Source organism: Camelina sativa, chromosome 10 (assembly GCF_030686135.1).
Source record: "Camelina sativa cultivar CO46 ecotype springtype chromosome 10, ASM3068613v1".
Lineage (NCBI taxonomy): Eukaryota > Viridiplantae > Streptophyta > Magnoliopsida > Brassicales > Brassicaceae > Camelina > Camelina sativa.
In genome coordinates, this window is record NC_141889.1 from 24,585,035 (window position 1) to 24,598,868 (window position 13,834).

Genomic DNA, 13,834 nt, shown 5'->3' on the forward strand with positions numbered 1-13,834 from the left:
AATCGGCTACAGTGTTGATGTAATTAGATATATCAAAAACTGAAAAGCGCGTTTTGTAATGGTCATGAGCTGGCTCCGCGCGTTGACGACTGCATAACCATGTTTGGTCTGTTTTTTTTCCCTTTTGTACGTTTCTATCAAATCAATTATGTAATCATTTATAATAAATGTGTGGTATAGAATATTCTTTTTGTAGGAGTTATACTTTGATTCAACTCTTATTCTTTATTAAGAAAACTCGTACTAAGCTAGTGCATGAGATTTTCATTTTAGAATAATGTAGCGACTTTGGACTGGTTAAACGAATCAAGTGTTAAAATATTCATTCAAAGACATGAACATTCACTATTCAACAAAAGTCCACTGATGCTGATCCATCGTGTGAGATTAATGTATTGACCGGAACATATACTAAAGTCTTATAACAAAACAAACAAAAAACCAAAATACTATAGTGGGTTTTCCTAATGATTATAAGGTTTTATACATATATATATAACGTAACATACATGATTGGTTTGGTTTAGTTAGTCCGAATTTTCTAGTAATCTGGAAATGGAAGGTTTGGTTCGATCAGGGTCGGCTTACTAAATAGGGTTGGATCTCCAAATGCAGTTCGATTTGAATTTCAATTTTGATTAAGGGGTTTAAACAAGTTTCCGCCCCATGGTTCCCAATAATATTGAACCAATCCTTAGTTTTATTCATGTTTGTAGATTAAACAAAAACCATAAAAATGTAGCTATGCATGGTTTAAAAACACACATAATTTGGTCAATCAAAAGATCCGTCTTCACAAGTCATGTGTTGCATAGAAGAAATAAAAAATTAAGCCAGTGGTTAGTATGTATGTATGATCATGACTGTGTATGACAAAGTCTCTAATAATTTTTTTTATAGTTATCGCAGTTTTGCTAGTAATAAGATCTGTGAGAAATTTTGGAATGTGCTATAAGCTAAAAGTAAAATTTACTAACAAATTGGTGATCAATATGTAGCGGCCAGAACTCATGCTGACGAAACTAACTATCGTTGTTTTGGTCCATATGAATTTTTTCTGCAATTAAAATAGACTGAAATTTCGTAACAGAATAGTGACATAGCAAAATAGAGAGTTTCTATAAAATCCAGAAGTCTTTATGACAGCATTCATGTTTCTTACATAGTTACATATTTTTATGTTTTTTTTGTCAGTTCCTATCAAAAATCCATGCATGACGTCTACAAAGACTTAGAACACTTCAAATATATCGATGATTACAATTAGATTGAGCTGGAGATAAATATAGTCACAACGGAGATAAATTCTTTATCCTTGTTGATATCTTTGTTGTGATTTCATATAATATAATATAGTGTTAAATTCTTTTTAACTAAATTTTTTTTGGACCCTTGGCTTTTGCCACCCCCTAGAAACAGGCTTGTTTTAGAACTTTAGTGTTTTTGTTATACATATCCAACTTCATATTTGGTTTGATTAAACATTTTTTTTTTTTAATTATAGATACATGCAAAGTGACCCTTTTTCAGATCGTTTGTAGCTTCATAAAACATATGGCCGGTCGAGACAAACAATAGTTAAATAAGTTAAATAGAATCTTTTACTCGAATCTGAGTTCTGAGTATTAATGTTCCACCTGACACTGATGAACCTGACAAGTACTTTCGGGTCTGCGGCGCAGAAGAACTCTCAGTTTTCTCTACCAAAAAGTTATGGAAAATTTTGCGACCAAGACAGAATCCACCTCATTGGACTGAGCAGGTTTGGTTCAAAGAAGGTATTCCTCGACATGCTTTCATGATATGGCTAACGCACCATGATAGGCTACCAACTAGAGATAGATTGGTTAGATGGGAACTTCAAATCGAGCCTAACTGCTGCTTATGTGGGTTGTACCGAGAAACAAGAGAGCATATGTTCCTTCGGTGTGAAGTCAGTGAGGAAATTTGGTCTGCAGTGACTAGGAGGCTTGGTTACATGCCGTTTTCTTTTCACACCTGGGAAGCATTCACCGCCTGACTAGATATAAACGATCATATTGTACCACGATGTTTGCGTCGTCTAGCAGCCCAAGCAACTCTGTACGCTATATGGAAGGAACGAAACAACCGATATCACAACAACTCTACAACGGAGGCTCAGATCTTGTTCAAAGGTCTAGACAGGCAAATCAGAGATGCCATTCTGGCAAAAAAGAGGAGAAAGAAATTTAAAGATTTGCTTTTGGTCTGGTTAAAGTTTGACTAGGTATTCCTACTCATTTTTTTCAGCTTTTCCTCTCTTGTTTTTATTTTTCTGGGCAAGGGATGGGGATGTATCAAGGCTTTTGTAATCTTTGTGCAACTTCAAGTTAATGAAAATTCACATAGTTATCAAAAAAAGAGATAAGTCGGTTATAAACCGTGGTGATAGTATGAGAAAAGTTAGGATATTTTTTCTTTTTATCATTTAGCCCATTTCTCCTAATTATTTGCTTTTTTTTTTTAACTTACTCGTTTTTAACCCTTTTTAAAAAAGTTATTTTAAAAAAAAAATATTTAAAAAAAAAAATATTTTAGTGTAATTTGAATTATGAAAAAAAATTTGTCCGGTAAAAGTTTGTGGGCTAGATGATTTATACTTTATAATATAAAGGATGTGTTTGAGTAATTGAAGTTTTGGAAATCATCCAAATTAAACTATTATAAAGAAAATCCTCTAAATTTAACCATTATAACTGTTAAATATATATATGATCCTAACCTAAACAAGTGATAATAATTCAGATAGGGATTTTGGTGTGTGTCCACAATATCTGAACCCAACCAAACCCTCTATCATCCAAAATTTTAGTTGGAGAATTCGGTTTAAATTGATCAGGTCCGGTTCTGATTTTATCCCGAACCGGAACCGGATCAATCCTCATACGTGGCGAGGCGAATCGTGAAATATCTGTATGGAACTGTTCAAAATTGTCTCTTTGTTTCTTCGTATAGATCAATCAATCAATGGACTCCAATTTCTAAAAATCTCTTTTGTGGTCTTTCCAATTTCGGATTTTTGAATCTTCTCCGATCATCATCTTCACCACCAATATGGGTGCTTCATCTTCAACAGACAACAAAGAATCATCTGAGAAACGAGAAATCGAAAGCCTCGCCGCTTCAACCGGAGCTCTTCCTCTGCTTCAACGTTCCTTCTCAAAGCTCGTTGATTCTCAAACCAATACAGTTCCTTTTCAATCCTTCAAGGTATATACTTTCGTGGGTTTGTAATTGAATCGTGAATGATCTAACTTAGGGTTCTAAAAATTGGATCTTTTACTTGAATCTGAGTTCTGAGAGCAGTTTTTGGTTTTCTCTTCTTGTAGAAAAGTTTTGGTTTGAGCTACGATTCAATTACTTCTGAAGGAGGGCAAAAAGTTCCAGACTCGTTTCCTAGATTGTTGGAGTGTTTAGGATCGTCTTTAGTAGATTTGTTCTTTGTACCTGACAAAGAAGGATTGAGTTGGGTTGAGTTTGCTAGTGGTTATGTCAAATGCTGTGGGAGGATGTCAGCTTCAATGTCTTTCAACACTTTGTTGAGAGTTTACTATGTGACAGCTAAAAATGCAGGCTTTTCTCCAAAGCTTGAGTTTGAATCTGATGAATCTGATTGTAAGATTAACGGGTCGATTTCGAGTTCAGAGTTGCTTGTGTTTCTTTGGTTGTGTTGGACAATGTCGTGGGATGGTCGTACTTCTAAAGCTGCTGAAATGAAAGGGTCTTTGTTTCTTCCGGATATCAGTCATCTGGTTCTATCAGCACTTGTGTCTTGTATTGAATCTGAATCTGGAAACGGTTTTGAAGTTTGGGAGACTGATGTTTCTGGATTAGAACTTGAACTTCCTACTGGGAAATTCCTAACGTGGGCTTTGTCAACAGTTCCTAGTCTCTCTGAGTGCCTTTCTCACTTTTGTAATTCGAGACTTCAAAATGTTGAGGTATTCTCTCTTTACTTTGCTTCTTTGCATTGGTTTATGTATAAAATGGTATTGTAGTTTTAAAAGAAAGGTGAGAGATGTGAAGTTTGGATTGATGAATTTGCAGGATGTATCTGGACCTTCAAAGTCCACTGCTGTAGATGATTCTGCGTCCAAGACAAGCGAAAACACCCTTCTAACATGTGGAAGGGCATGGGCGATTTCTTTGACGAGCAAAAGTACAATAAGCGAGGAGATTTTGAGCTCATGCTTTCCTTGCAATAGTGATGAAACAAATAATCTTCTATACCGGTATCTCTCACTACCTTACTTCTGAGCAACTTGTTTATCTTTCATGTGATTTAAAATTGCCATTCTTGTGTACATCAACTTGTTTTTTGAACATTCTGTCTCTACAATGTATTAATGTTATGTTTGTTTCTCTTTCAGCTCATACTATCATGGGAAAGGCATGAATCGACTGTGGTCCAATGTTGAAGGGTATCATGCTCCGATACTAGTGATAATTTCTGCAAGCTGTGAAGGCGAACACAAGGGTACTTCAAGCGAGAGGAAATGGGTCATTGGTGCAATCTTGCAGCAAGGTTTTGAAAACAAAGATGCATTTTATGGAAGCTCAGGGAGCTTGTTCTCCATTAGTCCGGTCTTCCACGCATTCTCATCTTCTGGTACTTCACTAATCGAAATTTTGCTTCTGCACACTTGCTTTTCCATTAGTCCAGTCTTTCATACTATTGTGTTAATCTTCAGGCAAGGAGAAAAACTTTGCGTATAGCCATCTGCATCCCGCTGGTGGAGTCTACGATGCACACCCCAAGCCTGTTGGAATTGGATTCGGTGGAACTCTTGGAAACGAGAGAATTTTCATTGATGAAGACTTTGCTAAAATCACAGTCCGACATCATGCAGTTGATAAAACTTACCAGTCAGGCTCTCTTTTCCCAAACCAGGTAAACCTCAAGCATCTAGATTCCAGAAAAAACCAAATCTCAATGCTGGTGAAATTTTGTGCTCTTGGATCTGAATAACAACTCTTACTAAATGTTTTTGTGCAGGGTTATTTACCAGTAGAGGCTTTGGTTTTAGATATTGAAGCATGGGGGTTAGGTGGAAGTAAGGCTAGGGAAATTCAACAAACATACCAGAAAAGAGAAGAGCTTTTCACAAACCAACGTCGAAAGGTAAAAGAAAATAACACAAAAGGAGCATAACATCTATATTATGCAATGCACAAAGGGTTCCAAATTTGAGACGTTTGTTTTGTCTGCAGATCGACTTGAAGACATTTACGAATTGGGAAGATTCACCTGAGAAAATGATGATGGATATGATGGGTAATCCTAATGCTCCTAGAAAGGAAGAGAGGTGAAATGTGAAGCACGAGGACTGGTTTGATGTATGCACATACGTTTTTAATTGAGATTTTGTCTGTACAATATATACAAGCAAGAAACTCTTTTGCTGTTATGTGCTTGTCTTGTTGATTCAATGTGTAAGTTATGTATACTATCGTTGCCAAAACTCAAACTGGCCTTTGTCAATAAAAACACAAACACAAACGGGCGTGTTGATTTGATAAATGCCCATTAAATTTGTTTTTATTCTCAGAGCTTCCACAGCATTGTCTTAGCCATGGTTCACATAAACAAAGAACAAAACAAATCTATCTGTCCAAACCCAAAACCAAAAAGCTAAGCTTGAGATATATATCGAGTTGCAGCGTACTGAGTGAACTTACTCAAAAGCTAGTTTTTTCAATTTTCAATGAGATTACAATGATGCAGCAGCATTACTTCTTGTCTTCTGCTTTTCTAGGCTGCAAAACTCCATAAAACCAGACAGAAACTCAAAGGTTCAGTAACAGACCTGAAAACTCTACACATAAAGAAAAATGCTATTGAGTTAGACATCTCGGCTGCACCACAACAAATACAAAGGTCATTAACCAACCCGCAAGTACTACACACATAGAAAATGCTTGAAATGTAACTGATTTAGACCATTCAGATCGGGTTAACCTTCATATGATGCTGTTTCCAAAGTTTTCTACTTTCTAGACTCAAAACTTCATATGGTACTACTTTAGATGTCAGAATTGTAATAAAAAGATGGAGACATTGAAAGCTGAAGGGTGTTATTGTTAATGTGAAGATTGAGAAGAAGAAGTGATATGTTGCCGTCTTATGCGTTTGAAGTTTAATTATTTGTTCCTTTCTAGCATTTTTAGATTTTTAGATTTGGTAAAAAATTTTTTTTTCTAGCTATTAACATTTCTATGAAGAACATAGAGAAAGACCATAAATTTCTATGACGAACATATAATTTTTTGGATTAACTAACGTGCAGAATCTTTATAAGTTGTATTCACCATACTTATAATAATTAGCTCCTTTATAATGAAAAAATATTCAGCATGTGTACTGCATAATACAAAATATTGTGAACTGCACTCCATCCATTCCTCGATGATGTGAATAAAAGAGCAACTTAGTGTAGAAGATATTAACAACTTAATCACCTACACTAAAAACTGGTTTACAAATAAAAAATTCAAATATATGCATCAAGGTTTGAATATTACAGAGTTTACTCACATGCATGTTAAGAGACCATGGTATTCCGCGAGTTAAATCCTAGAAGTAACAATAAAAATAAAATTATACAATCTTAAACACTAACAAAACTTTAAAAAAAAACTTTAACAAATAAATACAATTTAAATTTTAAATTTTTTAGTTACAAAAAATTTTCTCGCGGATTAAGTACTAAAATTCATAATCAAAATACAACTATACAATCTTAAACACTAAAGAAAACAAAGAATGTTAAAAAACAAATCTAACTTAAACATATTAGGAATCAAATTGGTTTTGGGATGATTTTATAGGCATATTATTATATGAATCAATTTTGATTTACCATATTTTAGTTATTGTGAATTTTTTTAGGATTAGTTCAAAATGTTAATATATATAGCACACACTCCGTACTTTGCTGAAGCATTCTTTGCTTCTATTCGAGGTTTTGTATATAATATACCTGATTGTTCTATTTTGGTTGTTAACGTCTGCTTGTTAAATGTGAGGTCATTGTTATCAAAAAACCTTAAACCTGAAAGATGTTTGTGAAATTTATATACCTCTCGTATTCTGCTTGTGTCAATATCGCTTTTCACTCTCACGTCTTTGACTTTTAGATATAAGTACTGTCCTGCGCATTTGGAGATTGATTTATGTTGAACTTTTCTTGCACTACAAGAAAACAGTCTGGAACTGATGGGCATATCCATCGGGGAAAGTCCTTAGACCATCTCCAATACTTTTTCCTATTTTTCCCTCTATAATAGAGGGGAGTTTAATTCCAACTCACGTCTATTCTAGGAGACATCAGCTTTTAGTAGATTTGTTAATAACCTTTAGCGGTTTAGGGTTGTATTTGCAAGTTTTTTAGTGTAAAATTTCATCACTTATCTAATTTGAGGTCAAATGTGAAGCACGAGGACTGGGTTGATATATACACATACATTTTCTAATATCCATGTTGTCTATACAATATATAAGAAACTCTTTTGGGTTATGTGTAGAGGTCATAATGCGTTCTGTCTCTCAGACGAGTATGATTCATGTGCTAGTAAGTTTACTTTTCTTTGTTCACCGACTCTAGAAGGTTTTTTGTAGATTTCGTATGTAATCCAAGAAAAACCATATGGTGTTTTGTAGATTTCGTATTTCATCCAAAAAAACTATATGGTCCCTTCTAATTTAATTTTCATTTTTTTTTCATTTGGTCTTGCAGTCTTAACGCCTTCTGATTGGTTGGCCCTCTTACAACGATCTGATTGATTTTGGTTTGGATTTATGGAAGGTTGGAAAATATGTCCATCCATGTGTTACAGCTCTCCGCTCCTGTGTTACTATTCTGACTCGCCCTTCTTGGAGAATAATCGATCCTAACATCCTTCAGCCTACAACGATCCAACAAAGATATTCTACGTGTTGGGCACTTGCTTTAATTTGGCTGTTTGAAGCCCTGTTGAAGCTTGATGGTAAAATGGTCAGGGATGAGTACTTGATAGTCGATGATCTTATCCGGCTTACAGAAGGGGGGGGGGGGTAATGGTGTTGGTTCTTTATATCAAGCTCATGGTATCAGATCTACACTAGTTAGTAACTGTTTGTTTATCTCAATAATTTCTTTGCTGAAGCATTCTTTGCTTCTATTCGAGGTTTTGTATATCATATACCTGATTGTTCTATTTTGGCTGTTAACGTCTGCTTGTTAAATGTGAGGTCATTGTTATCAAAAACCCCTAAACCTGAAAGATGTTTGTGAAATTTATATACCTCTCATATTCTGTTTGTTTCAATATCGCTGTTCACGTTCACGTCTTTGACTTTTAGATATAAGTACTGTCCTGCGCATTTAGAGACTGATTTATGTTGAACTTTTCTTGCACTACAAGAAAACCGCCTAGAACTGATGGGCATATCCATCGGGGATAGTCCTTAGACCATCTCCAATAGTTTTCTCTATTTTTTCCTTTATAATAGAGGTGATTTTTATTTCAACTCACATCTATTCTAGGTGAAAACAACTTTTAGTAGATTTGTTAATAACCTTTAACGGTTTACGGTTGTATTTGCCAGTTTTTTAATGTAAAATTTCATCACTTGTCTAATTTGAGGTCAAATGTGAAGCACTGGTTGATGATATATACACATACGTTTTCTAATAGCATGTTGTCTGTACAATATATAAGAAACTCTTTTGGTGTTATGTGCTCTTGGATTTAATGCGTGTAAGTTATGTATACTATATCATTGCCAATGACAAACTCAAGTTTGCTTTTATAAATAAAGACTGAAAAGAACGTGCTGATTTTGATAATTTTAATCTTAGAGCTTCCACCAGCATTGTCTTAGGCGTGGTTCCTGATCAAAAGTTCATCCATTTCTTGTTCACATAACAAGAAACAATACAAATTTATCTGTCCAAACCCGAAACAAAACATAAAAAAAGAAAAAGCTAAGCTTGAGATACATGTCGAGTTGCAGCGTACTGAGTGATTCCAAAAAGCTAGTTTTGCCAATTCAATGAGATTACACCAAGAGATATCAATGATGCAGCAGCATCACTTCTTGTCTTCTGCTTTTCTCGGCTGCAAAACACCATAAAACCAGACACAAAGGTCAGTAACAGACCTGAAAACTCTACCCATAAAGAAAACACTATTGAGTTATACATCTCGGCTGCAACACAACGAATACAAAGGTCAGTAAGAAACCTGCAAATACTACACACAGAGAAAGTGCTCGAAATGTAACTGATTCATATCAGCTTAAACATCATATGATGCTGTTTCCAAAGTATTCTACTTTCTAGACTCAAATGAGACAAAATGAGACAGACCTTAACACCAGGAGCCTCTTGGAGAATCTCTTCATCAGGGATAAGCACAGGCCATTGCTCACCAGCTTCACGAAACATCTGCTCTGTCTCAAGATAATTACCTTTATCAAGAATCATCTTTCGAATCGACTGAGCAGATGTTGCAGCTGCATCAAAAGCTTCCTCGACACCATTGACAAAGGTGACAGTGATCTGCGGCGGCTGCTCATCTGTTCTACGTTTCACCAAAACCTGACAATTCGGATTCGACTCTTTCGCCTTCCTTGCATTGCACTGAGCCAAGAACTCAACACAAGACGCGAGTCTCGGATCCAATGTGTTGAACTCAATTCTTACTTTTGATAGAAACTTCAACATCTTCTTCCCCAAAAAAAAAAAAAAAAAAACCCTAATTTCACAGATTCCCATTTTAGATTCCATTAAAATCAGAGAAATGAGTTCGAGATTCATAAGAAAATTTAGAGATTTGAAGATGAACCTTTGAGCATAGAAACCTAATAAGTTTAGATCACATAGAGAATGAGATATAAAACGCAGTTCTAACGAGAGTAAAGGTTTAGAGTTTTTACCTGTCGACGGAAGCGTCTCCGGTGAGATTTGGGGGAAGTGATTGTGAAGAAGAAGACTGAAGAAAGGAAAGGGTTTCGATTAGATTTTAGCCGGTTCACTCTTTTCTTCTTCTTTTCTTTTTTCTCTGGTTCGGTTTAGATTTTAGCCGGTTCGGTTTGTGATGAAACCAAATGAAATGACGTGTCAATCGTATAACCGAACATTTACCGAATTAAAATATTTCAACAGTCTGTTGTAAATTCCACTAGCTAGTTTAAGTCTGACTATTATTTTTTTTACTAACTAATTTCCTTTTTTTTTTTTTAATGTTGACAGACAAAAAAATTCTCATTTTTAATTTGTAGGTTTCATATTGAATTTGATTGGTTCAGACTCAATGTGCATGTACATTTTTTTATTTTTTGTTGTTTTGCAAATAGGTTCCCAATTTTTTTTAATGTTTTGAAATTTGTCTTCAATTTATTATTATCCGAAATTTTCTTTAAATTTTTATTTTATTTTTTTGCTTGGGCTCGTTTTTTCAAGATTGCTCCTAAACATTGTATAGTAAAACAGTAAAGTGATCGAGAGTGCAATGAACTAAAATAAATAAAATTTGCAAATTACAATACGGTAAAACGAAAAACTAGTATAGAAGATTAATAGTTTTCTTTTTATGTTTTCTACATGGAGATGGAGTATATTTTTAACACCCTTGTTGGATATAGCATAATCTTTATATAAAAAAAATACTATAACATAAAAACTTGATAAATACTAATATAATCAAATCACGTTTTTAAGACACAAGAATTGACCGACTGCTATTATATATGTCATTTCGACCGTTTTAAATCCTTATATATTTATATAATGGTAAAAAATAACAAAATCACGTTTTCAAAACATAAGAACGTAAAAAAGTGTTATATCATTCGTCACCATTAGATTATTGTGAGTTTGACAAATCACAAACTTTAGAGAATCGTGGACTAGGGCCATCTTAAATTATTTATAGTCGCATATGCAATTTGTTATCAAATGGCCAGTAGAAGTGTAGAACGCAAGAAGACTGGAGACATAATAATATTATCGGATGAGGACGTTGGTATAAAGTTGAGTAATGTTCATGGAAATAAGTTAATACTGGTGGCGTTGAATAAACTAATTCACACGTGTTCTTTTGCTTCTCTATAGCATCCATGATCCACCACCACACAAGTTCATGTAGACAATTTTGCTAAACGAAAAATGTCTAAATTAGAAATGGGGGAGAAACATTTAGGTAGTATGAAAAGAAGATGATCACCTAAACAGTGTGAAGTTTGACATAACAATATAATATTGATAAGATCATTCATTTTTTTTGTTAATATACTCATAAGTCATAGTATCAACTCTTTGGTTGGTGGCCTAACACATGTCATAAAGAAGAACAGTAAACAAATTTGGCTTCTAACTACTCTAGTTTCAAATTCAATAAAGTTTAAAATAAATTCAATTTATTACTTCACCCCGGTATTTAAATATTGTCATATTATTATACGTTTAGCTTCTTGGTTTTGGATATCGAAATTTATCTAAATGTATATTAAATTAGCTTCTTGATTTTGGAACTTTGGATACATGGCGAAAGAAATTAAGATATTACTAAATTAAAAATTCTATTGAATATATTAAAATGCTAAAGCTTTTTTTTTTTCGGGACAAACAATTAAAATACTAAAGCTAACATTGACTTTCTAGCATTTTTCACCTTATTTACAAAAAATGTGATAAGAATATTCATTCACACACACGAACGCATGACTACGAAGTCTACAACAGAAGTTATACAACTCAGAAGTTCCAAACGCAATCCAATTCCTCCGCACCATCTAAAGCGGACGGGTTATGACCGTCGAAAGATCTACCGGGAAATTGAGTTTCTTGACCGTCAAGCAATATCTTCATTAAGGAATAGTTGTCTTGTAGAAACAGAGGATCAGAGTAAAACAGAGAACCAGAACCGTCTTTGGACTCGTGGACAAGGCTCTTGTCTTCGGTTTCTTGGTCGGAGAAGCAGGTCACGTGAGTTGTGGACGAACCGGGGAAAGAGTCTTGTTGAGAACAATCCATCAACAAAGGTAAACCGGCTGGTTCGATTCGGTTATCAACGCGAGAACCAAGCATTGACATTGGAATCTTTGTACCATCGGCACGTTTCTGGAATACACGACATATGACCCATTCGTTCTACATTCATAAACAACCGAACAAAAGCTATTAATTTCTTCAAGTCCACAAAAACAAAAACACACAAAAGTCTCTTCATGTTATTATTATATTACCTTAGCTGTTTGGGGAAGGTTTTCAATAGAGTATTTGCCTTCTAAACGATACTCATGCATGACCCAATTGGTTTTAACTCCTTTAGGAGCTCTTCCTTTATAGAAAACCAAAGTTTTCTTCATACCAACAAGGGATTTCCCTTTAAAAATCTCTTTGTCTTTACCTGTGGCTTTCCAATAACCTGCTTCTGTTGCCCGGTTTGTCCTTAAACCGGTTGGGTATTTCCGGTCTCTTACACAAAAGAAATACCATTCTTTCTCCCCCATCTTAGCCTTCCCTGTTTTACCAAAAGCAACCATATATATGATCAGAACCAATTGGGTCATGCATGAGTATAAGGTAGTGAAACATAGAACGGTTCTTGAAGAGATAAGGTAGTGAAACTTACAAGGTAAGTCCCAAGGCTCGATCTTGTTGAGATCAACCTCACCAATGGCAGTAGCAGAGAAGAAAGTGTTGAAGACCTTTTGCTTGAGGTAGTGGGTTATGAGTTCTTCATCAGTAGGGTGAAATCTGAATCCTGGTGGTAGATCAATCTGTTCTTCATCTTCTACCATTTCGCAGATTCTTGATGCTTGGTAGTCCATTTTAATCCTATTAGGGTTTCTAAGAAACAATAGAAAGTTTGATATTTTCTTGTAAGATCTTTTTTTTTTTTTTTTTTTGGAGATGAAGAGAGAGAGAGAGAGAACAAAGTTGGGGTTTTTAAGAGAAGAGGAAAGGGTTTGAGCAACGAAGCTCCTCTCTATATACTAGTTTTCATTTGAGAAATAAGAAAACAAATATTTATTATTATTTTAGTATTGACCAATAATTGGTCAATTTTTTCGTATTATCAAGTTCTTCTTTCGAACAATTATTTTGTACCTAAATTCAAGAGTTTCACCTACTATAAAGAAAAAAAAAATCTGATATCTCACTTCTATATAAATGGGTTTAATATTTATATCTATAACAAATATCAGAAAATGCTATTTTTAGTTTTCTTAATAGGATAGAGAAAGAGAAGATGCGTAGATTGTAAGGCAACTTAAGATGTGTAGTTCTCAAATATCGTTTTCAATTAAAAATAAAGCTTTCTATTTCAAGAACTTTAATATTTCCAAGTTTCAATTTGACCAGGAACACTTCACCTGTAACTCCCTGTCCCTTTTTTTTGTTTATGTGATAAGAACAATCTTATCACCATTAAATCGTGATGTTTTTGTCCATTCTTTATAACTCATTAGATTTTCTTTTTTTAGTAAACTATAATTATATGAGTTTGGAACTATGAACGTTGTTACTACTATGTAAAGCTACGTGTCATTTCTTTTTACCAGAAGATGACTGTTTTTTTACTAGGTCTTTCTTTTTTGAAACAAAAGAATGACTTTATTAACATTTACTAGTTACGGTGCGTACGGGTCACTATTATTGGTGTTTTTATTTAGATAATTATAAGAAAAAAAGTTCACATGGTTAGATATAAATTGTTTTATTTGCTTAACAAATGTTATCCATCTCGTGAGAAAAAAAAAAAGGTATGCATGCATGAACCTTGAAAAGTATAGTTTTATAAACTAAAGCAAGTGTTCCTTTTG

At 34.3% G+C, this 13,834-nt stretch overlaps 3 protein-coding genes across 5 annotated transcripts; 1 reads left to right on the forward strand and 2 right to left on the reverse strand.

The window, feature by feature from the left end:
- The first annotated feature begins 2,759 nt into the window (after window positions 1-2,759).
- On the forward strand, window positions 2,760-5,553 carry LOC104719620 (uncharacterized). Its single transcript, XM_010437574.3, has 7 exons — window positions 2,760-3,231; window positions 3,351-3,962; window positions 4,069-4,253; window positions 4,392-4,630; window positions 4,713-4,912; window positions 5,018-5,143; window positions 5,233-5,553. Exons 1-7 carry the CDS (start codon window positions 3,076-3,078, stop codon window positions 5,329-5,331), a joined length of 1,617 nt encoding a protein of 538 aa, XP_010435876.2. The 5' UTR covers window positions 2,760-3,075; the 3' UTR covers window positions 5,332-5,553.
- A 3,270-nt stretch (window positions 5,554-8,823) lies between these two features.
- On the reverse strand, window positions 8,824-10,052 carry LOC104719619 (uncharacterized). 3 transcript variants are annotated; one of them, XM_087470359.1, is made up of 3 exons: window positions 9,941-10,052; window positions 9,372-9,759; window positions 8,824-9,120 (listed from the first exon to the last, which is right to left on the reverse strand). In XM_087470359.1, the coding sequence occupies exons 2-3, from the start codon at window positions 9,726-9,728 to the stop codon at window positions 9,094-9,096; spliced, it is 384 nt and encodes a 127-aa protein (XP_087326485.1). In that variant the 5' UTR covers window positions 9,729-9,759; window positions 9,941-10,052; the 3' UTR covers window positions 8,824-9,093. The 3 variants fall into 3 exon arrangements, with proteins under 3 accessions (XP_087326485.1, XP_010435874.1, XP_087326484.1); XM_010437572.3 differs by having other exon boundaries at window positions 9,372-9,728; window positions 9,941-10,039; XM_087470358.1 differs by having other exon boundaries at window positions 9,372-9,865; window positions 9,941-9,987.
- A 1,515-nt stretch (window positions 10,053-11,567) lies between these two features.
- LOC104719618 (NAC domain-containing protein 92) lies at window positions 11,568-13,211 on the reverse strand. Its single transcript, XM_010437571.3, has 3 exons — window positions 12,640-13,211; window positions 12,251-12,528; window positions 11,568-12,155 (listed from the first exon to the last, which is right to left on the reverse strand). The coding sequence occupies exons 1-3, from the start codon at window positions 12,836-12,838 to the stop codon at window positions 11,760-11,762; spliced, it is 873 nt and encodes a 290-aa protein (XP_010435873.1). The 5' UTR covers window positions 12,839-13,211; the 3' UTR covers window positions 11,568-11,759.
- Between the last annotated feature and the right edge of the window lie 623 nt (window positions 13,212-13,834).